Here is a 23,818-nt window from a genome sequence, read left to right as displayed (position 1 = left end):
ATTAAAACTAACCAGCGTGATCTGCATATATAATGTCATTCATTTGATTAGGACATGGAGATGAAATTTGAAACTATTATGCATTACTCGATAACTAAGCTATGCTATAAAATGAGGGATGTTTCAGAAAGATTACACTGAATAAAATTAAAATGTTCAAGAAAAAGAAAATAAACTGATTGCAGGAAACTACAGAAGGAGAAAAAATGATTTCCTAACACATTGGGACAAACTTTATTTAAAGAGATAGAGTCCCTACAATGTGGAAACAGGCCCTTCGGCCCAACAGGTCCACACTGGCCCTCCGAATAGTAACCCACCCAGACCCATTCCCCTACATTTACCCCTGACTGACACACACATCCCTGAACACTATGTGCAATTTAGTATGGCCAATTCACCTAACCTGTATATCTTTGTAACTGTGGGAGGAAACTGGAGCTCCTGGAGAAAACCCACACAGACACTAGGAGAATGTGCAAACTCCACACAGAGAGTTGTCCGAGGCTGGAATCAAACCCAGGTCTCTGGCACTGTGAGGCAGCAGCACTAGCCACTGAGCCACTGAGCTACTCTGGAAGTAGGAGAGACACTGCCAGTGGGTTGGGAATCTGTTTATTGTTACTGTTGGCATTGTTGTGGCTTTTTAACTCAGTCCTGGGTTTCCTGATCATAAAAGGCAAGGATGCATTTAATTTACGAGAAGAAGGAATTCTGTTGTGAGAGACGCTGGCAGCAGTCAGGGTGGCTGAACTGTACAGCAATTCCTAAAACTTCAGGAACCATGTGAATGGGAATGGGGTGGAGATCTGGGAATTCTGTTCCCTAAACTAGTCATGCTGCCCCGGTTGTGAAGGGAATAGATAAGATAGAAGAGAGAGGATGTTTCCACTGGCAGGTGAAACTAGGATAAGAGGGCATAGCCTCAAGATTAGAGGGAGCGGATTTAGGACTGAACTGAGAAGGAACTTCTTCACCCAGAGGGTTGTAAATCTATGGAATTCCTTGCCCAGTGAAGTGGTTAATGCTTCCTCAGTAAATGTTTTTAAAGCTAAGATAGATAACTTTTTGAAGAGTAAAGGATTGAAGGGCTATGGTGTGAGGGCGGGTAAGTGGAGCTGAGGCCACAAAAGATCAGCCATGATCTTATCGAATGGCAGAGCAGGCTTGGAGGGCTCCTATTTCTTATGTTCTTATTTAACGTTGATGGTTCTTTATGCTATTTAAGATTCAGATTTTGTCGCTCTACTCTAATATTTCTTTGGAAGAATAAGATATTAAGTATAATTAGGGGAGCATCAATATGTATGTGTTCTGATGTGAAATTCCTGACAGTATCCATGTACTCGCCATCTTCATGCTCTCATAAATGTGTTGGTGAACCTGAGCCAGACAAATTCAGAAATCCATCTTCACCAGTTACTGGTATTGAGTGACAAGTGGAAAGCAGCAGATTAATTATGAAGTGGGCAGCAATGGCAAGTCAGATTTAAAGTACCACATTAGCCTACATTTGTTGAACGAGAGCAGTTTTCTGAAATTAAAGCCATAGCTCTGAAGAAAAATCTTACTTTCTGGTTCTCCAGCAACACATCCCTCATAGAAGTGTCAACACTTTCTTGCCAACGTTTTCTTGATGGGATAAAGTAAAACATCAGCAAACCGGATGTAGAGAATGGACAGATTGTAAGTAAGGTTAAATGGCTGTACATCAACATATCGAACTGCCAAGGGTTTAGCAAAACTGTTAAGCTAATGCTATATAATTTAATGGACCTCTGAGGGAAGAAAGAGGATGCAAGCTTATCAAAAAGTGATGTATTTTTCCTTGCCAATAAATTAATCATTGATTACAATTTTAATCTTCAAATTTCAGCATTTAGCAAAAGTGACCTTCTACTCCAGAATTAGGATTTATCCAGTATAAATATTTTCTTTGTCTTTTAATAACTTCAAATTCTTGGGCCTGTCTCAAAAGCGCAGACTTGAATCCCAGAGCAATTGAAATGAAAGGCATTGCAGACATTCCCAACTTTGCTTTGATTCTGCACAGCACTCCACCATTTCTCTGTTTGAAATGACTGGAGCAGTTCTTAACATGAAATCAAGGTCGATTTTAGATTGTCAAATGCTTAATTTCTACTTAGACACAGCATAAGTCAGAGGCAATAAGTTAAGAAGAAAAACATTAGATAAGGAGAGAGAGAAGGGAAGCAGCTGTGATAGGTCTTAATAACCATAAAATAGATTTAATCATGCAACTGTGAAATGTTTATTTTCTCAATGCTTCTGACTGACTGCTTCAAAGCCAAATGAACTGAAGTAAAAAAAAACTTTGCAGAGCAAAGATATTGCATTACCTGTGTGAGTTCAGGGATATTATTACCCATGGCTGGAGCAGATGGGACTTGGACCCATGCCTCCTGGCTCAGAGGTAAAGACACTACCACCACATCACAAGATCCCTGCCTTGTCTGAGTTTCTTTTTACATACAAGTGTGAGTTATTTTAATCAACCACTTCAGAGCTGTTATGACACACCTCTGGAGTAGCTGGGACTCGAACCCAGGCCTCCTGACTCAGAATCAGGGACACTACAACAAGGTCCTTAACATAAGCCAGCTTTTTAAAATACATTTTCTAATCAACCTGTTCAGAGATATTATGATGCCTCTGGAGCACGTGTGAGTTGAACCCTAGTTTCCACGTAGGGAGATTACCACTGCGCCACAAAATCCTTACTCTGTGTGTGTTATACATTTTCCATATGCCTGTGTATAAGGTAATTGTACAGATTATAAACATCTGACTTAGCTCCAGCTGTGCTAGTTACAGGTTAATTCAAGAGCTTGTCATGGTGCAGTGGTGGTGGTAGACTTTGATTAACACTTCATTGTTGTGTGCATGTGAATAAATGAAACAAAATAAGGGAATGGCTCTGAAATGGAGAAGTGAACCAAAAGCAAAAACCTTTCCTGTCTTTGAAGAAAACCATAGTAAACATCCATCTATCTAACAGGTAGAAAGGAGAAGGATCCTTCATTCCCCACAACTGCATACTAACGTAGAGACTACATTGCAATGTGACCAAGGTTTGATGGTACTTCAGCATTGCAAGACTGCCAGAAGATGGAGGTAGAAGTGTGTGAGAATGTTTCACTGAAATACACAATAGCATTTATATAGCAGCCTTCATAGCCTCAAACATCCCAATGTGTTTCACAACCAATGGATGACTTTTGAAATATTGTCACCGTTGGAATGCAGGAAATGTAGCAGTAAATTATCCTTTGTCAGCTTTGAGAAACAACATTAGCATGAGTCAAAGAACTCTGCTTGGGCAATATTGGTCGAGGGCTAAATATAGAGCTTTCTGAACTGGGAGGTCAGGACCAGTACTGGGAACACAAGCAGTGAGGTTGCAATGGCAGTTCGGACTCTGACTGACAGCTGTACTCCTACATGTTCAGATCTCCCTCAGGGCCACTGGCAGTTTTGAAACATTGAAAAAGGGTGATAGGAAGAAAAGGCTTGGGAAGCACTGGCCCAGATATTGAGCACGATGGACCAATGCTTGATCTTCTGACTTAAATGTGAGAGTGTGAGAATGGGGGTGTTGTGGACCTTATAGAAACATATAAAATTATGAACGGAATAGATAAGATAGAAGCAGGGTGGTTGTTTCCACTGGCAGGTGAAATTAGAAATATGGGGGATAGCCTCAATATAAGGGAGATCAGATTTAGGACTGAGTTGAAGAGAAACATCTTCGGTCAAACGGTTGAGAATCCATGGAATTCCCTGCTCAGTGAAGCAGTTGAGGCTACCTCGTTGAGTGTTTTTAGGGTAAAGATAGATAGATTTTTGAACAGTGAAGGAATTAAGGATAATGGTGAGCGGGCGGGTGAGTGGAGCGGGCGGGTGAGTTCATAATGAGATCAGCCATGATCTTATTGAAAAGTTGCCATGGTCCCAGAAGACAAAAGGCTGCTCTTTCATTACAGGGAGAGAGGGAACTGATGGTGAGTTTAACCTGAGGGTCATCACAGCTCAGACAAGGGGGGAGCTTGAGAAGGCACTGCCTCTATCCTAAACTCAGCCAATACGGGAGTCCACATTCTTGGTGTCACTGTGCATTGCAAATAAGTTGCCCACCCAACTGATCCCGAGGTGGCATAATATTGCGCAAGATCATTATGGTAACATTGAGAGACAGTGAAACGGAATGTTTAAATAAACACAGAGAACGCTGGAGAGATTCAGTAGGTCTGGCAGCATCTGTGGAGAGAGAAAAACAGTTGACATTTCAGAACTGAAGAGAGTCATAACAGACTTGAAATGTTAAGTCTGTTTCTTTCTCCAAGATGCTGCCAGACCTGCTGAGTTTCTCCAGGATTTTCTGCATTTGTTTCCAATTTCCAGCATCTGTGGTATTTTATCTTTATTTAAGTAGTATTCTGAGATTGGTGGTTATCTTTATTGCCACTGGCAATAAAACCACCCTGAAGCAAGTTGTCCTCTATTGTCCTTGCAGCAGAGGTACGGCATTGAGTCTGACATGCAGTTCCTCAATCAACCTCAGGTAGATACAATGGGGCAGCAGGCAAGTGGGTGCATATCATTTAGCTTGGGTTGCCTGCTCTCTTGTCTTTTATTTGAATCTGTGCCATTTCAACTATGAAATAATGTATCTGAGTCACTTAAAAATCAACACTGAGAATGAACTTAAAATTAATTATGACTGCCAGAGGACATTTTTAGCTGCCTTTGGTTGCGTGTGGCTCTCTAAGCTCTGATAGATTGCAAATCTCCTTTTCATGGTGTTCCTTTTCTGCTGGGCCCCTAAATTCAAACGGGTGATTTTGCACACAATGTTTGGCTCGCTTTATACCTACCTTGACATTCCATAAACAGAAGGCAAAGAAAAACTAAAATAAATAATTAAAAACAATGTTAATAAGGTGCTTGAAAAAAATAATTGCATCTCTACCTTTTCATGTATCCATCTTCCATTTTCATCAACACTCAAACCCACCAGCCACAGAACACTAACCTATATGGGATGATTTCACAAACTGTATTATATTCCAATTTCTACACATTGGCAAGGGTACACTTGTCATTATTTTGGTCGGGATTCCACAAACTGAAAGTGTGGAAGGTTAAAAGTTGCTACTGGTGTCACAGAACATGTATACTCCGTACTTTCATGTGACATATATCTGTCTGCTATTTTACAGATTTAGCAACAGATTTTAAATATGGTGTGTCCTGGCATTGAAATAGTGGGTGGAGGATTGCTGTACAAATGCTTCAATAATTACCATTAACAGTCTGACAAGTTTGGAATCAGAATTTTAGTGCAAGGATTCCAGTTGGTTTGTATATTATGGATTGATAACTTAGCATACAGCTCGTGACAAACCTGGTCCTTTTTTTCTAAAAGCTGTTCCTTTTCCCTAGGATATTGTGTCCCTGGCCTGTTTACCACAGGGGTGGTAAACAGGCCAGGCTCCGAAATGGCTGGGTTTGGTACAGAGATGAAAGGCCTTTTTGTTCATATGTAAACAGATGACTCTTTCGGCCAAAACTTTTATGTTGTTGAGGTTCTGTTCGCCGAGCTGGAAACTTTTGTTGCAAACGTTTCGTCCCCTGTCTAGGTGACATCCTCAGTGCTTGGGAGCCTCCTGTGAAGCGCTTCTGTGGTGTTTCCTCCGGCATTTATAGTGGCCTGTCCCTGCCGCTTCCGGTTGTCAGTTTCAGCTGTCTGCTGTAGTGGCCGGTATATTGGGTCCAGGTCGATGTGTTTGTTGATGGAGTTTGTGGATGAGTGCCATCCTTATAGGAATTCCCTGGCTGTTCTTTGTTTGGCTTGCCCTATAATGATAGTGTTGTCCCAGTCGAATTCATGTTGCTTGTCATCTGCGTGTGTGGCTACTAAGGATAGCTGGTCGTGTCGTTTCGTGGCTAGTTGATGTTCATGGATGCGGATCGTTAGCTGTCTTCCTGTTTGTCCTATATAGTGTTTTGTGCGATCCTTGCATGGGATTTTGTACACTACATTAGTTTTGCTCATGCTGGGTATCGGGTCCTTCGTTCTGGTGAGTTGTTGTCTGAGGGTGGCTGTTGGTTTGTGTGCTGTTATAAGTCCTAGTGGTCACAGTAGTCTGGCTGTCAGTTCTGAAATGCTCCTTAGTAGCCACACACGCAGACGACAAGCAACATAATTCGACTGGGACAACACTACCATTATAGGGCAAGCCAAACAAAGAACAGCCAGGGAATTCCTAGAAGCATGGCACTCATCCACAAACTCCATCAACAAACACATAGACCTGGACCCAATATCCCAGCCACTACAGCAGACAGCTGAAACTGACAACCGGAAGCAGCAGGGACAGGCCACTATAAATGCCGGAGGAAACACCACAGAAGCGCTTCACAGGAGGCTCCCAAGCACTGAGGATGTCACCTAGACAGGGGACGAAACATTTGCAACAAAAATATCCAGCTCAGCGAACAGAACCACAACAACGAGCACCCGAGCTACAAATCTTCTCCCAAACTTTGAAAACTTTTATGTTTTTAGAAGTAACCTGTATAAGTCAAGAGGGCATGGCCAGCTCTCTAGCTGAGCAGTTTAGTCCAGAACTAGTTAGGGAGGTCAGCAGGCTGCTAGAATCTCTCCTTCTGCCCTTCTAACTTCGACCTGTAAGCCTTTGTTTCATTTTTACTGTGTTTAAGGGGTTTGTTTATTGGGACTGTATTGTATATTTGGAACAGCATAATGAAGTCTAGTTTGGGATAGTCCGCATTCTGTGGATGTTTTTTATTCTGTTCTTTGTGTTTCATTCCTTAATTCTGTAAATAAATTTTTGTCTGTTTTAAAAGTTGGTAGTCAACCTAGCTAATTTACTTTGGGTAATGTTCACTGGACATTTACTGAAACAAATTGCAAAATTATGGTCTGGGGCTGCCTGCTTAAGAATGTTTTGAGTGGTCTGGCCTAGTCCATAACAAGCTCAACTTGTAAGTCAGCCAGTGAACGCAAATTATGACATGCGATCCCTTCGGCCCTCAATGTTGCATTGACCTGTGAAACCAATCTGAAGCCTATCTAATCTACACTATTCCATTTTCATCAATTACCATTTAAATGCCCTTAAAGTTGGTGAGTCTACTCCTGTTGCAGCCACGCTCCTACTACTCTCTGAGGAAAGAAGCTACCTCTGACCTATATCGATCACCCCTCAAATTAAAACTATGTCCCCTTGTGTTAGCCATCACCATCCGAGGAAAAAGGCTCTCACTGTCCACCCTATCTAACCTACTGATTATCTTATATATCTCAACTAAGTCACCTCTCAACCTTCTCTTTAATGAAACAGCCTCAAGTCCCTCAGCCTTTCCTCATAAGACCTTCCCTCCATACCAGGCAATCTCCTCCGAACCCTTTCCAAAGTATCAACATCCTTCTTATAATGTGGTGACCAGAGCTGTACGCAATACTCCAAATGTGGCTGCACCAGAGTTTCAACCTGGGTGGCAATTTTCAGGGATCTATGTTTATGGACACCAAAATCTCTCTACTCATGTACACTACCAAGAACTTTACCATTAGTTCAGTACTCTTTCTTCATGTTTGCAAAGGATGCAACAAATCCTCTGTCAATATTTTGTGATAATCATTTACTCATTATATGGATATTCTGCTAAACCAAGGACCATTCATGCTCCACACCATTGTTTTTCTTGAATCTATTTCAACAGCACAATTCTGGAAATCAGAATACAGTGGATCTTAGAGTCATCTGCAAAGCAACGACACTTGTCACTCATACCGAAAATAGATGACTGCAAAAATCGAGTGATTTCTGTGGCATGCATTTCGCTATTCCTGATGACAATTTAATTCTGGCATCAGGTCAAAGAGCATCTCCAGATGTCAGCAAGCAGGTAAGCAGTGAATCCTTGAGGTATTTTCACAGACAGCAAACTAGAACTTCAACAACATTTCATACCCTACACTTTTAATGGAAACAGTCAGCAAAAAATGAAATGACAGTGATTAAACTAAGATTCAAGCTAAAGTATAGGTCATTTTGCTATAACGTGCGTTTCCTCAACACAAACTTGCTGTAATGTGACTGATGAATTGGGGATGCTATTTGTAAAGCATAAACTTTTAAAACATGTATTGGCTGCAACACAATTACAGCACCAACACTTTATGCTCTGTTTCTAAACCGTGATTTTTCTAGAATGCAACCATCGCGTTATAGAAGAACTGACTTGTAATATTAAAAGGTATAAAAAGTATTTAACTAAATGATATGTGTTTTGTTTTAAATGGGGAAATTTGAAGTTCTATCAACATTAGATAAACTTTTCAGAGTCAAGTGCAACACTTGGCAGCAATTACTGTCTTCGCATTGCTGCAAAAAAATATACAAGTCTTTCAAAGAGGTTCAAATGTTTAATGGGCTTTTATGAGACTAAAAGCACAGAAGTTTGAAAGCTTTGTCAATTTATTGGTTGCAAGGGAATGCACTGCAGAGAGGTTGGGGGCCACATAAATAATGAGCCTTCCGAGGAGCAGAGAATCATTAACAGCAACCTCTCAATTTCCCCATTTTTCTGTGTCTCTGCCAAGTCCTGTTTCAATGGATAATGACACCCCTGACTACTAACATTGCCACTGCAAACTCCAGGCCATGTATAAAACATGTGGTGGAACCTAAGACCATTTCTGAGCTCTGAAGCTCTGGTCTGTCCACAATGTACACCAATCTTACCAATCTTGCCATTCAGGTTATTTGGAAGCATGCCAACCAGTATCATATGTTGCCATAGCTTTTTTACTGGGCATGAGGTCAAAGAGGATCTCCAGACTTCAAGCAACAATGATGCCAGCATGAAGGTAAGCAGTGAATCCTCGAGGTATTCACACAGACAGCAAACCAGAACTTTAACAACATTTAATAATCTTCACTTTTAATAGAAACGGTCAGACAGCAAAAAATCAAAATGACTGTGTTTACACTAAGATTCAAGCTAAAATACAGGTTGTTCTGCTACAACACACGCTTCCTTAACACAAAGTCAGACACCAGGCAGCACAGTAGCTCAGCGGTTAGCACTGCTGCCCTCACAGTACAGGGACCTGGATTCCATTCTACTCTTGGGTGACTGTGTAGAGTTTGCACATTCTCCCCGTGTCTGCGTGGGTTTCCTTCAGAGGCTCCGGTTTCCTCCCACAATCCAAAGATGTGCAGGTTAGGTGACATTGGCAATGTTAAATTGCCCATAGTGTTGAGGGATGTGTAGGTTAGGTGCATTAATGAGGGGTAAATGTAGAGGAATGTGTCTGGGTGGGGTACTCTTTGGAGGGTTGGTGTGGACTTGTTGGGCCAAATGGCCTGTTTCCACACTATAGGGATTCTATGATATACAGTTGCTTACATTACAATATGGTTAAAATGAATACCTCCAAGCAACTCCTCAGTATAGTTTCGTGCCAAAGCAGGCTCCTCAAAGAAGGGAACTTTCCTTCTTTATCCAGCTCTTCCCATATTATATGGGTTAGCCATTGTGCTAGTTGGTTGTTCTGCATAAATATTGACTATCAGTTTTGGATTTGGTGGGTGATTTTACAGTCAGATGTACCTTCCAGCCATTAACACTCCTCAATTATACCAGTTTCAAATTGGTCCCATCTTGCTTGCGCCAGTGGCCAGCTTCTTTTGTGACCAGCAAGTCCAGAAGCAGGATTTTAACCCAGAGACTTATGGTTCTGCGGCATGAAAGTACCTGCTGAACCACTCCACAAGTCAAGAGCATGATTAGATTAGATTAGATTAGATTAGATTAGATTAGATTACATTACAGTGTGAAAACAGGCCCTTCGGCCCAACAAGTCCACACCGACCCGCCGAAGCGAAACCCACCCATACCCCTACATTTACCCCTTACCTAACACTACGGGCAATTTAGCATGGCCAATTCACCTGACCCTGCACATCTTTTGGACTGTGGGAGGAAACCGGAGCACCCGGAGGAAACCCACGCAGACACGGGGAGAACGTGCAAACTCCACACAGTCAGTCGCCTGAGGCGGGAATTGAACCCGGGTCTCAGGCGCTGTGAGGCAGCAGTGCTAACCACTGTGCCACCGTGCCGCCCACAAATATGATGGAATACTTCCCACTTGCCTGGATGGGGCAAGCTCCAGCAACATTCAAGAAACTCGACATCAGTCCACTTGATCCACAAGCATCCATTCCCTCCACCACTGACGCTCAGAAGCAGCAGTGTGTACTATCTACAAGATGCACTGCAGAAATTCACCAAAGATCCTCAGACAGCACCTTCCAAACCCACAGCCACTTCCATCTAGAAGGACTAGGGCAGCAGATAAATGGGAAGACTATTACCTCCAAGTTTCCCTCCATGCCACTCACCATCCTGACTTCATCAAAATCACCGGTCCTTCACTGTTGCTGGGTCAAAATCCTGGAATTCCCTCTCTAAGAACACTGTGGGTCAACATACAGCACTGGTTCAAGAAGGCACCTGACCACCACGTTCCCAAGGGCAACTAGAGATGGACAATAAATGCTGGCCAAGCAGCAATGCCTATATCTTACCAGTGAATAAAAAAAGAATCTCTACTGCAAAACAAAGGAATCTTTGCTTCCACATATATTCCATATTCTAATCTAGCCTAAGGATAATTTTATTCTTTCCTCAAATTCTATATTTCACTATCTTGATCAAAAGCTTCCACCTACTGATTCATTCAGATCTACCGTAATCCACAGGATATTTTATCTTTTCCAATTTTGACAGGTTCTATGCTTTCTGCTTTACAATGAGACCTCTGCTTCTCAAAAGGTCATTCAGCATGGAAACAGACCCTACAGCCCATCTCGTCCATGCCAACCAGATATTCTAAACTGACCTAATCCTGTTTGCCAGCTTTTGGCACATATCCCTCTAAACCCTTCCTGTTCATATACCATCCAGTTGCCTTTTAAATGTTTTAATTGCTTCTGATGATATTCCAGTCAATCCCTGTTCTCTGATTAAAAAAAAACAAACCTGTCACACAGCCTCAGCTGCTGAGTATTTCTCAGAACAACAACGCACAGCAAAACCTGGAGGGTAAGTTAGATTTGAAAGGCTGAACTAAAGTTGAGACTAACCAGAGTCTTCCAGGACATTTCACTTTACTTCATTCTGTCATCAAGCTTGGCTCCGTTTGCACGCTAACTCCAGGCAATGAGTTGTGGAACTCTTCACGTTAATTTTTGATTTGATTTGATTTGATTTGATTTGATGTGATTTATTATTGCCACATGTACCTCGGCACAGCGAAACATTTTGTTTTGCGTGCAGTACAGGCAGATCATACCAGACAAAGTGCATTAGGGTAATAGAACAGAGCATAGAAACAATGTAACAAGTGCAGAAACGGTGCAAAAAGAGTGAGGTCAACATTAAATCTGAATTTTGAGAAGTCTCACGGCAGCGGGGAAGAAGCTGTTCTTGAATCTGATGGTATACGAGTTTAAGTTTTTGTATTTTCTGTCTGACAGAAGGGGTTGGAAGAGAGTACGGCCAGAGTGGGAGGGGTCTTTGATTGTGTTGGCTGCCTTCGTGGGGCAGTGAGAAGGAGCTATAGTGTAATATAGAGTGTTCTGTAACTGTATTCACTTTTTTTGTGGATACAAAGATGACTGTAAACCATTGTAGGATAATTAACTGGTTTCACTTTATTTTTAATGTTCAACCAATCATTGGCTCATCTTTTATCGATAAGATCTTGCATAAATCACTTTTGATATGGATATTAAAGCAGAGCAACATACGTTTAATTAACATACCTCTCAGAACATTCATACACTCACTCTGAGATTACAAGGTTTGATTGAACACTGGAGTGGAAGAGATCCACAAGTTTCAATGCACACAATATCTCATTTGAAAGCTTGCCAATGAGGTGCAGATAGTTCTAACTGGCCAGAATCGTTGCAATTTTATCGTATTCTGAGCTGACTGAGACAGCACACACACAGCATTCAAAAGGTTTTAACAGTAAAGTTGAGAGCATTAAAAGTTTAAAAAGGGTGTGAGCTGAAAATACATCTGTGGCTCTGCTTCCACAGATCCTTAGAGCCTAACTGGCGGGATTAAAGCATTTATAGCACTAAATAACTGTTCTTACTCTTTCTAAAGGTCATAACGTTTCCTTTGTCTGTCACAGTATGAAGGCTTGTCAAGTCAGATACAAAACAGAAATAAAGGTCGAGAGGATTGGACTATCGAGACAGTGGGGGACAAAAGAGATAGAAAGGAGAAGTAAGATTTGTTTTAAAAGTTGACTTTTTAAAGTCTCCTATATAATTCACATCCTGAAGGAATGACTTGTCATCAAGAAGTTGCTTGGCAGGCATCAATAATGACCACTGTTAAAAGGGGACTTGCTCTGTCAATTACAGGAGTTACAGTGAATGGATATCTTGTTGAGTTCAAATATGCGTAGCATGTGTATACATTCTTTCAGTCTTCAAAGAACAGAGAGAGCCCCCTACATAACTATATACAGCTTGCAGTATGTGTAAGTGTGTATCTCAGCAACCCTTTGAGAGAGAATATTGTTTCCTCATCACCAGCAGCATTACATCTGTCAAGTCTCCTCAAGGTATAAGAAGTTACAACAAGGTTATCTCTCAAGCTTCAGAGCTCCAATGGATACAGATCCAAATGGTCAAGACTGTCCTTGTCAGGCAATTTCTTCATTGCAGGAGTCAGTCAAGTGTACTGCTTTTATTGCAATTATATCATTTAAGTAATGAGTCTAAACCGTACATGGTGTTCCAGATGTGGTTTCATCAATGTCCTTTACAACCATTGTGAAGTTTCCCTACTTTTATATTCCATTTTCCCTGCAAAGAACAACAAGATTCCATATGCCTTCTTAATTACTCAATGTAAAATGTTTGTGATGCACATCACAGTACTCTCAGATTCCTCTGTTCTACAGTAACTCTCTCCATTTAAATGTGTGCAATTTTTCTACTCGACTTGCCAAATTCACATTTCTCCACATGATCATCCGTCAATGATTTCTCTGCCTTTGCACTTAATGAGAGGCTCAGTGGTTAGCACTGCTGCCTCACAGTGCCAAGGACCTGGGTTCAATTTCAGCCTTGGGGGACTCTGTATGGAGTCTGCAAAGTTCTCCCCGTATCTGTGTGGGTTTTCTCCAGATGCTCTGCTTTCCTCCCACAGTCCAAAGATGTGCAGGTTAGGTGGATTGGCCATGGGACATGCAGGGTTATAGTAGTGGCCCGGGTGGGATGTTCTTCAGAGGGCTGGTGTGGATTCAATTAATTGAATTGAAAAATGTGATGCTAGAAAAACACAGCAGGCCAGACAGCATCCAAAGACCAGGAGAGTCGACGTTTCGGGCATAAGCCCTTCTTCAGGAATCCCCGAAACGTCGATTCTCCTGCTCCTCGGATGCTGCCTGGCCTGCTGTGTTTTTCCAGCATCACATTTTTCATCTCTGGTCTCCAGCATCTGCAGTCCTCACTTTCTCCTCAATGAATTGAATGACCTGCTTCCACACTGGAGGGATTCTCTGATTAACCTGTCATAAGCCTTTTGTGTGCTGTTTGGGCAGAATCGTGTGTTTTGAGATTAAGTGTGGCATCAGGATTAAAGCAGAAGGTATTTCCATTCAGGTGCTGGTGGTTTTCTCATGAGATTACATTCATTTAAGTGCATGCATGGGTAAAGTGTTACATTTTATAGGGATGCAGGCTGGACGCTCTGTCCCATTAAATGACCTTCTGGACTATGTATTAAAAAGGTATCCAGCCCACATGTCACTCTCTGTAACTCAGGATTATCAGTGGACATTGGTGCATCATACCCAGTCATCCGGGGAAGTATCCAAGATCTTCCACAAAGCAGCATCAGGCTCAGCGAAGCCTCCGTGGAGGGTTTCTTAGATACTGTTGAGGAGAGAAGGGACACTCTTTCCCCCACAAATGGCACCAGGAAGCTATAATGGCTGCAGAGGTAAGTGCCTGTTGGTGACTGTCAGGAGGAGCTGGCTCTAGTCCTGCAAGAAGATGAATGATCAGTCTCTGTCAGGGTGTGGGTCACTCTCCACTCAATGATTCAGGTGTCCATCAGTGTAAGCTAACATTGTAATGTTGCCAGTCCTTTTGAGTAAAGCTCCACTTGCCTGCCCCAGTCAGGTCTGTTGATATCAATCCCACATGGCTCATCCATATGGGGCTGGGTTTGGGTGGCAATGATTTTAGGAGGGTTGGTGCAGGCTCAGTGGGCTTAATGACCTCTTTCTGCATTGTAGGGATTGTATGATCTTTGGACTGTGGGAGGAAACCAGAGTACCTGTTGGTAACTAAGCAGACATGGGGAGAACATGCAAACTCCATACAGACAGTCACCCGAGGGTGGAATTGAACCCAGGTCCTTGGTGTTATGAGGCAGCAGTACTAATCATTGAGCCACCGTGCCGCCCAAAAATCCAATTTACTGAAGAAGTTTGAACTAACCGGAGCTTGGAGGAAGAAGTCTACTCTGCCAGACACACACCTCAGATCTACAGTTGGGTTTTGTGAACATTGGTGTACCTGGTTTCTGGCTAATGAGATTGCACCCATCAATTTAATTCCAGTGGACAGAGATGTTAAAGGATATTTATGGCATGATAATAAATGTAAAAAAGAAAGCCAAGCTGCTTGAAAGGTTCTGAGAACTTAAATGAAAATTTTCACCCACCATTGGAGAACTCAACTTTTCCCCCAATTAAGATTCCCCTTCCACAATTCCAAAATGCTCTGTGGAGCCTTAGAATATTTCACAACTTACCTACACTTCACAACTTAATCTCCCGCCTACTTTTGTGCCGTGAGCAAACTTAGTAAACATGCGTTAAATCCTTTCATCTAAGTCACAGTTTGTGAATAATTAAGGACCAGGTGCGCACTCCCTTCATTGGTTATAACCTGAAATAGTTATCCATCCACTTTCCTGACGAAGGGCTTATGCCCAAAACATCGACTCTGCTCCTTGGATGCTGCCTGACCGGCTGTGCTTTTCCACACTCTTGCCTCTGATCTCCAGCATCTGCAATCCGCACTTTCTCATAGTTATCCTTCCTGTCTGAATCCTATCTGGTAACCAATCCAGGCTAAATCCTGCCTTCACCTCTGAAGAGAATGAAGAAGAAATCCACGGTGGGGGTATTGCCTACAAGTTCCAACTACCCATTAGCCAGTCCGTCGCTCCAGTGCAATTCTCTCAGAGGGACCTTCTTCCCAATGAGATGTCACGAACAAGGTGCTTTGTTGTGTCATACCAGGCCCAATGTAAATGCAACTCGCTCTTTCATTCTTTTGATTTTATAGGTTGGAGTGATACTCCTGATCATTCTCAAAGGCTGAGATAGCTCAAACCACGCCCTGTCAGAAATAACAGCAAATGCTTCACGAAGCCATTCTGTCATACCCAGAAACATTGTCACTCCTGAACTTGTTATTCTTTCCAGACGCTTGGAAAACTTGCATTTGATTATGTTGCATCTTCACAGATGACATGCTTTCTTAATGAGGTACTTTAAATTCAATTACTGCCTTCGGAAATGGCAAGAAAATAAATCAGCGGAGTGAAATGGTGGCTTATTGTTCATTTTACATAAATCAAAACTTTCACATTTTGGATTTTTAAAAAAACCAAATTAAACAGCTCAATCGCCACAAGGTAGATTTATATTTCACACCTTGTAAAACTCACTCTTATAAATATGCTCCAAAAGTAAAACTCTTCCTAGTGTATTTAAGATGAATCTACAAGCAGCATGACAAGTTTGAGATTTTTGCTGCTGTTATCAGCAATCAAATAGCTATAATATTTGTGTTTCTATCTGTTATTTTAAACTCTGGACTTAGCTTAGAGAATACCTTATTTTTAAAAATGCGTTCATGAGATGTGGGCTTCACTAGGTAGGTCAGCATTTATTGTCCTTCCCTAAAGGTGATGGTGAGCTGCCTTCTCAAATCACTGCAGTCCTAGAGTGTTGTTGGGAAGGGAGATCCAGCAACAGTCAGGGAACAATGACATATTTCCAAGTCAAGATGGCTGCGGCTTGGAGGGGAATTTGCAGATGGTGGCATTCCCAGGCAACTTGTGATAGGGATTGCAGGTCTGTTAAAGGAGGTTTGGTGAATCACTGCAGTGTATTTGATGGTACATGCTGCTGCCACTGTGCACTGATGGTGAATATTGAAGGTGGTGGATTTGGATGTTAATCGAGCAGATGCCTTTGACTTGGATGGAGTCAACTCTCTTGAGCATTGTTGGAGCTGCATTCAGCCAGGCAAGTGGGGAGTATTCAATCACACTTGTGACTTGTGCCTTGTAGATGGTGGATAGACTTTGGGAAGTCAGAAGGTGAGTTACTGGCCATAGTATTCCTAGTCTCTGCCCTGCTTTTGTAGCCATTGTATTTATATGGCTAGTTCAGTTTAGTTTCTGTTCAATGGTAGGGGAACTCAATGAGCCAACACCAAGAATTGGTGATTATATTGTCTCTTTTCAAATACAGCCATTGTCTGGCACTTGTGTAGGGAAAATGTTGGTTTTCACTTATCAGCCTAAGCCTGGACATTATCCAGGCTTTGTTGAATTTGGGTATGGACTGCTTCAGTGGTGCTGAACATTGTGTAACCATCAGTGAACATCCCCATCACTGATCATATAATGGAGGGAAGGTCATTGATGATGCAGCTGAAGATGATCGGGCCAAGGACACAACAGATGGAATATCATTAGAAAACTTTGTTTGCTGCTAATCATTTCTGGGATACAAGTTTATAAACAATTTGATTTGGCATCTGCTTTTGTAGCTCTGCTTCTCTAGGTATGACTGTTAACAGTTAATGTTACTGGAAAAGCATAACTTGCATGCCGCAAACAATATTGTCAGCCATTTTCAGATGTGTAAAAAAACTGAAAGACTCACTAATGTTGCGAGTCCAGTTGCCCTTCTCCAGAACTCAAGTTTTGAAAAGGTATCTTTAAATGCTGACTCTGCTTTCTCTCCATATATGCTGCCAGAGCTGCTGAGCTTCTCCAGCAAATTCTGTCATTGGAAAAAATTATCTGGATGCAACTGGAGAGCTAGGAGTGGAATGATGCCATCCAACTTAGTGGGCTCAATGCTTGCAAAGAGTTTAAGTTGGACTGTTACAATTCTTTCACTTTGTATTTGGCATGCCAACATTGAAAATATGTCCCAATGTTAGATCTTTGCTTCATTCTTTAAGTAAATAAAAAGTTAAGGCATTTTATTCCCTCTAGTTTTTCCTGTCCATATCCATTTTATTATATGCATGACTATTAAGGTAATGAGTGAATGCTCAGCATCACTTTGCTTGAGAATCTTTACACTACATAAAACCTATATACAATGTATATCTTTGAAAAGTTACCAAAGGCATCAAAGAAGAAGGAAGAATACCACTTTTCCGTCACTAACACTGTAACATACTAGTCAGCAAATTGCCAGATTTATGTTAAATTATATAACCACTTGCATCGTCAAATCTGCACCAACAGAAAGACTACTCTAAATCTAAACTAATTCCACTTTCCAGCATGTGGCCCCGAATGTTATGACATTTCAAATGCTTTTACCCAAGTGCCTCTTAAAGTTATGAGATTTCCTGATCCAACTACCCTCCCAAGCACTGCATTCCCAATTCCCACCATCCTCTGAGTGGAAAAGAATTTCCTCAAATCCCCTCTAAACCTCCTGCCTTTCACCTTACAATTCTGCCTTACTGTTATCGACCCTTCAATGGCCTGTTTCCACATTACAGGGTTTCTGTGAAGATTATGGCAGATAATTTACCTCAATGCCAGTGTGGGCGGCACGGTGGCACAGTGGTTAGCGCTGCTGCCTCACAGCGCCAGAGACCTGGGTTCAATTCCCGCCTCAGGCGACTGACTGTGTGGAGTTTGCACATTCTTCCTGTGTCTGTGTGGGTTTCCTCCCACAGTCCAAAAATGTGCAGATTAGGTGAATTGGCCATACTAAAATTGCCCATAGTGTTAGGTGAAGGGGTAAATGTGGGGGAATGGGTCTGGCTGGGTTACGTGTCCGTGTGGACTTGTTGGGCCAAAGGGCCTGTTTCCACACTGTAAATAATCTGACTAAGGGGAACATCTGCTTTCTATCCATCCTGTTCATTCCCCTCATAACCTTACACACCTCAGTTAGGTTTATTCAGCCTTTCTTCACAGTTAATCTGCTCCATTCAATTTCATATTAATTTTTCTTTAAATTCATGGTGGCACCTGGATGCACAAACTCTGGCAATTCAGTAGTGTAACCACTCCACTACCATCCATGAGAGAGGCATTTGTTAGTTTTGATATTGAACCTTACATTTTAGTCACTTGACGGCAGAAAAATTGAATTGGTCGCAATGGCTCAAGACAACATATCTTGTGTCAATCGGACAAGGTCAAAATAGAAAGAGCTGAGTGGGCTTACCCTTTGAATTGATGGAAAATGCAGAAAGGCAACTTTTATTTTTCAGCTTATTGACTGCAAAGTATTGTGAGGAAAATAGCTCAGTCACATTAAAAAACATAATCAGGCAGATATAAAGTGCCCCTGACTTTGCAGAGAAGTTGGCTCTTGTGAACTGGAGGGTTAATGTCAGACAGTGTTTACGTAAATTAAGTGAATTTTGAAAGGGGAAAACACACACCTGTGAATGAGGGAAGGGAACATTACAGTGAAGAGAGGGAGGGAGAATGACTGCTGAGGTAAGTTTTGGTGAGGTGATGATATTTATTCCAACCACAGTGTTTTAGATTTTGAAAAAAGTTATGAACTGTGAAGTAATAAACCAGTTCACCATGTGTGTCTCCCATAATTCACACAGAAGTGAATCAGGGGGAGGGTTGTATGTGGAAGTATGCACAGTTAAAAGCCCTCATGAGATAACTTTGTTAACACGGATGGAGATCTATGCTAGGAATCCCAAACTTTTCCTAAACTCTCTGGAAATGCTGCTTCTTTAAAATCTGTGAGATCAATCTCCTTTCAATAACTTTCAATCACTTCCCTCTCGCTGCTGCCCTTCCATTTGGTTCTTCCACCTCCTGAACCCATGATTGGGGCTGCGAGTAGAACAGTTGGAGAGGGGAGTGGTGACGGAGAAGTTTGGAAAGGGAAGCAGCCACCAGCAAGCCATGAGTGGATGGGTTGAGAAGGCAAGCATCAAGTGGAAGGGTCTGAAATCCAGGGCTGCCTCCACAAACTGACAGAAGTGAATTTCTGCTATTGATTGCTTCCATTGACCATGTCAGACATGCTGAAAAATGTGTTGCTGGAAAAGCGTAGCAGGTCAAGCAGCATCCAAGGAGCAGGAGAATCAACGTTTCGGGCATGCGCCCTTCTTCAGGAATGAGGAAGGTGTGCCAAGCAGGCTAAGATAAAAGGTAGGGGGAGGGACTTGGGGGAGGGGCGTTGGGAATGTGATAGGTGGAAGGAGGTTAAGGTGAGGGTGATAGGCCGGACAGGGGGTGGGGGCGGAGAGGTCAGGAAGAGGATTGCAGGTCAAGAAGGCGGTGCTGAGTCCAAGGGTTGGGACTGAGATAAGGTGAGGGGAGGGGAAATGATCCAGCTTCCTCATTTCCCCTCCCCCCCATCTTATCTCAGTCCCAACCCTCAGACTCAGCACCGCCTTCTTGACCTGCAATCCTCTTCCCGACCTCTCCGCCCCCACCCCCTGTCCGGCCTATCACCCTCACCTTAACCTCCTTCCACCTATCACATTCCCAACACCCCTCCCCCAAGTCCCTCCCCCTACCTTTTATCTTAGCCCGCTTGGCACACCTTCCTCATTCCTGAAGAAGGGCTTATGCCCGAAACATTGATTCTCCTGCTCCTTGGATGCTGCCTGACCTGCTACGCTTTTCCAGCAACACATTTTTCAGCTCTGATCTCCAGCATCTGCAGTCCTCACTTTCTCCATGTCAGACATACCTTGAGTCTGTTAACGGGAGGATCCTTACCAATTTCTTTTTTGTGGGTTAGAGTGGCAGTTAATCCCAGTTAACCATCAGAATGTGTATGATTGTAATTGTTAAATGTGCAACACTTGATTGACCTTTGTATGATCATGCAGATCCAATGTGTCAAGGGAACGCTGCCCACAGTGCAAAGGTCAAATGTTTTAAATGTTACTCCAAAGTGGCAGCAACGACATATCAAATGGAAATCCCAGAACGACACAGCACAGATGGAGCCCAATCAAAGGCCATTGTGCCTTTGGTTGAGCTTTCTAAGAATTCTGTTCTCCTGCCTATTCTGCATCGCAGACTTTTTAACTTTATTTTTCTACTTTTATACTAAGAAGACTACAGTGCTAAACTTTTTAAACTTATTTCTTAATTTTTCAACTTCTGTGTCTATGATTTTGTACCTAAGGTAGCATCATGTGTGGCAACATTATACACTTTTCACAACAGTCTTGTATCCTGTACTTGAGTATACGTGACAATAAAAACTAAATCTGAAGTCTAAATCTAAAATCTCATATCATTTTCCCTTCAAGTTTTTGTCCAATTCTCTTTTAAATGTTACTGTTGAACTTGCCTCCATCACCTTTTCTGAAAGTATATTCCAAACAACAATTGTGCATTAAAACAATCTTCTCAGATCACCTCGCTATATCTGTTGACAATCACCTTAAATCTGTGTCCTTTGTTGACTAACCCTCCTGCCACTGGAAATTGTGTCTCTTTATTCACTCTACTGGTACAATTTCAAACCTCTCTATTAGATCTCCTTTAATTCATTCGACTCAAAAGAGAACAACCTCAGTTTTTCAATCTCTTTTCTATTGAATATCTTGTGTATCATCACAGTGTCTTCCGAAAGTGTGGCATCAGTGTTGAAGAGCCTGTTCATGAAATCTAGGTAAAGCAAGCATTGAATGGTTAATGAGTGATAAACTGTAGGTAATGAATAGTTATATTTCATGAAATTACGTAAACCTTTGATTAACCACAATCCATTCTCCATTCATAATTTCTGTGCATGGAAAATGCTAATCTATACACATTCCAAATACTGACTATAAAGTACTCCTTTGCAGACCAAGCTCATTTGACCATATCTGATGAAGAGCTTTTGCTCGAAATGTCGACTTTCCTGCTCCTCAGACGCTGCCTGACCGGCTGTGCTCTTCCAGCACCACACCTTTTGACTCTGATCTCCAGCATCTGCTGTCCTCACTTTCTCCTACTCAACTGACCAGACCATTTATTGCTGCTCCTATTTCTTGAGTTATAACAGACAGGAACAAAACTCCATACTGCAGAGAAATAAAGTACAAGGTGCAATCTCTGCCATAGAAATGGTTATATTTACAGCCAAGACAGAATTAACTCACACAAAATCCCCAGTTAGTTTAATGCAAAGAGCAAACATAGCAGTTTAGCAAATAAGCATCAACGCCTGTGTTAAGACTAACAACATGTGAATGTCACATGAACTCATCTAGTTTGTGTACACCACCAGCACCAGCACCAGCACCAGCACCAGCACCAGCAGGAATTTGTATATTTCATTTTGAGTCTCAAAGTATGATATATTTAGTTGGTAAATATTCAGCCTGGAGCCCAGTTACAAGTGGAGTTCCGCAGGGATCAGTTCTGGGTCCTCTGCTGTTCGAAATTTTTATTAATGACTTGGATGAGGGAGTCGAAGGGTGGGTCAGTAAATTTGCAGATGATACGAAGATTGGTGGAGTTGTGGATAGTGAGGAGGGCTCTTGTCGGCTGCAAAGGGACTTGGATATGATGCAGAGCTGGGCTGAGGAGTGGCAGATGGAGTTCAACCCTGCCAAGTGTGAGGTTGTCCATTTTGGAAAGACAAATAAGAATGCGGAATACAGGGTTAACGGTAGGGTTCTTAGTGTGGTGGAGGAACAGAGGGATCTTGGGGTCTATGTTCATAGGTCTTTGAAAGTTGCCACTCAGGTGGATAGAGCTTGTAAGAAGGCCTATGGTGTATTAGCGTTCATTAGCAGAGGGATTGAATTCAAGAGTCGTGAAGTGATGTTGCAACTGTACAGGACTTTGGTTAGGCCACATTTGGAGTACTGTGTGCAGTTCTGGTGGCCTCACTTCAGGAAAGATGTGGAAGCTTTGGAGAGGGTGCAGAGAAGATTTACCAGGATGTTGCCTGGAATGGAGAGGAAGTCGTACGAGGATAGGTTGAGAGTTCTCGGTCTTTTCTCATTGGAACGGCGAAGGATGAGGGGTGACTTGATAGAGGTTTATAAGATGATCAGAGGAATAGATAGAGTAGACAGTCAGAAACTTTTTCCCCGGGTACAACAGAGTGTTACAAGGGGACATAAATTTAAGGTGAAGGGTGGAAGGTATAGGGGAGATGTCAGGGGTGGGTTCTTTACCCAGAGAGTGGTGGGGGCATGGAATGCGCTGCCTGTGGGAGTGATAGAGTCAGAATCTTTGGTGACCTTTAAGCGGCAATTGGATAGGTACATGGATGGGTACTTAAGCTAGGACAAATGTTCGGCACAACATCGTGGGCCGAAGGGCCTGTTCTGTGCTGTATTGTTCTATGTTCTATGTTCTATATCCAGAATAAGTTATGTGAATTTTTTGTCATATGCCTCATGGCCCATAATTAACAAAACTTCTCTGATGCTGGTTTGCCATCAAGTCAATCCATTCTTCCTAATCAATACCTATGTGCAAAGAGGGCACGGATAAACTCATCATGCATTTTAGTTTCAGTTTTGAATCACCATCTAAACTGCTGAATATAATCCATTTTTCCGGAAGCTTTTTTTTAATTACCTGTTCATTTCTTCCAAGCAGTCAGTTGCAAAGTAGAAGCTCTTAATTTTTGGATGGCAAGCCTTGAAGGCACTGCAGAGGAACAAACATGAAAGTCACATCACATAGACCGACAGAAAGAAATGTCATTACTCTTCAAAGTTTTGATGACATTGTGACAGATTATGACTCTTTGTGTGCAAGTGTATAATGGCTGATAGTGAGTGGGTAGCTCTCCTCACCTTTTATTCATGAATATGGTTTTACTGAGGCATCAAGGGAAGGTGGTCGGTGAGCTGGTGGCATATTTTACACTGTCACACAAAGTCAGCTTGTGTTTAGAGACACAAAACATTGCTCTTTTATTCATTCCTGGGATGAGTGTGTCACTGGCTAGGCCAGCATTCATTGTCCATCCCAGAGGGCAGTTAAGAGTCAACCACATGACAATGAGTCTGGAGTCATGAGGTTGACTTTTAACACATCAATGGCTAGACCAGGTAAAGATGGCATCCTCCTTCCCTAAAGGGCATTAGTGAACCAAATGTTTTATTCCCCCCGACAATCGATTCATTGGCATTATTAGACTCTTAATTCCCGATTTTGTTTCTTTTATTGAAATCAACTACCATCATCTGCCATGACAGGACTTGAACCTAGGTCCCAGGAAAATTTCCTAGGTCCCTGGATTAACAATCCTGCAATAATACCACAAGGCCATCGCCTCCAACTCCAGTTGCTAGTCAATTTTATTCAAACTAAGTGAGTTACTAAAATGTCAAAACGAGTTACGATTTGCACTTCACAACAGAACGGCACATATATAGGATCTCGTGGTAGCTGAAAGTAAATGTTCTGATACTGTATACAAAACCATTCATTCTCTATTGACTGG

The 23,818-nt window shown here is 42.1% G+C and overlaps 1 protein-coding gene across 3 annotated transcripts in view; it reads right to left on the bottom strand.

The window, feature by feature from the left end:
- LOC122557100 (connector enhancer of kinase suppressor of ras 2) overlaps positions 1–23,818 on the bottom strand; it is a 585,950-nt gene that overhangs the window by 47,493 nt on the left and 514,639 nt on the right. For all 3 annotated transcript variants that reach the window (XM_043704404.2, XM_087992202.1, XM_043704405.2), the window contains one exon: positions 22,945–23,016. In XM_043704404.2, coding sequence (XP_043560339.1) covers positions 22,945–23,016 — 72 coding nt within the window. The remainder of the gene's footprint in view (positions 1–22,944; positions 23,017–23,818) is intronic.

Source organism: Chiloscyllium plagiosum, unplaced genomic scaffold (genome assembly GCF_037043375.1).
Source record: "Chiloscyllium plagiosum isolate Xiang-an unplaced genomic scaffold, Cpla_swu_hap1 HiC_scaffold_11, whole genome shotgun sequence".
NCBI lineage: Eukaryota > Metazoa > Chordata > Chondrichthyes > Orectolobiformes > Hemiscylliidae > Chiloscyllium > Chiloscyllium plagiosum.
The sequence above is the reverse complement of the archived record's forward strand: the minus strand, read 5'-3'. Positions and strand labels throughout refer to the sequence as shown.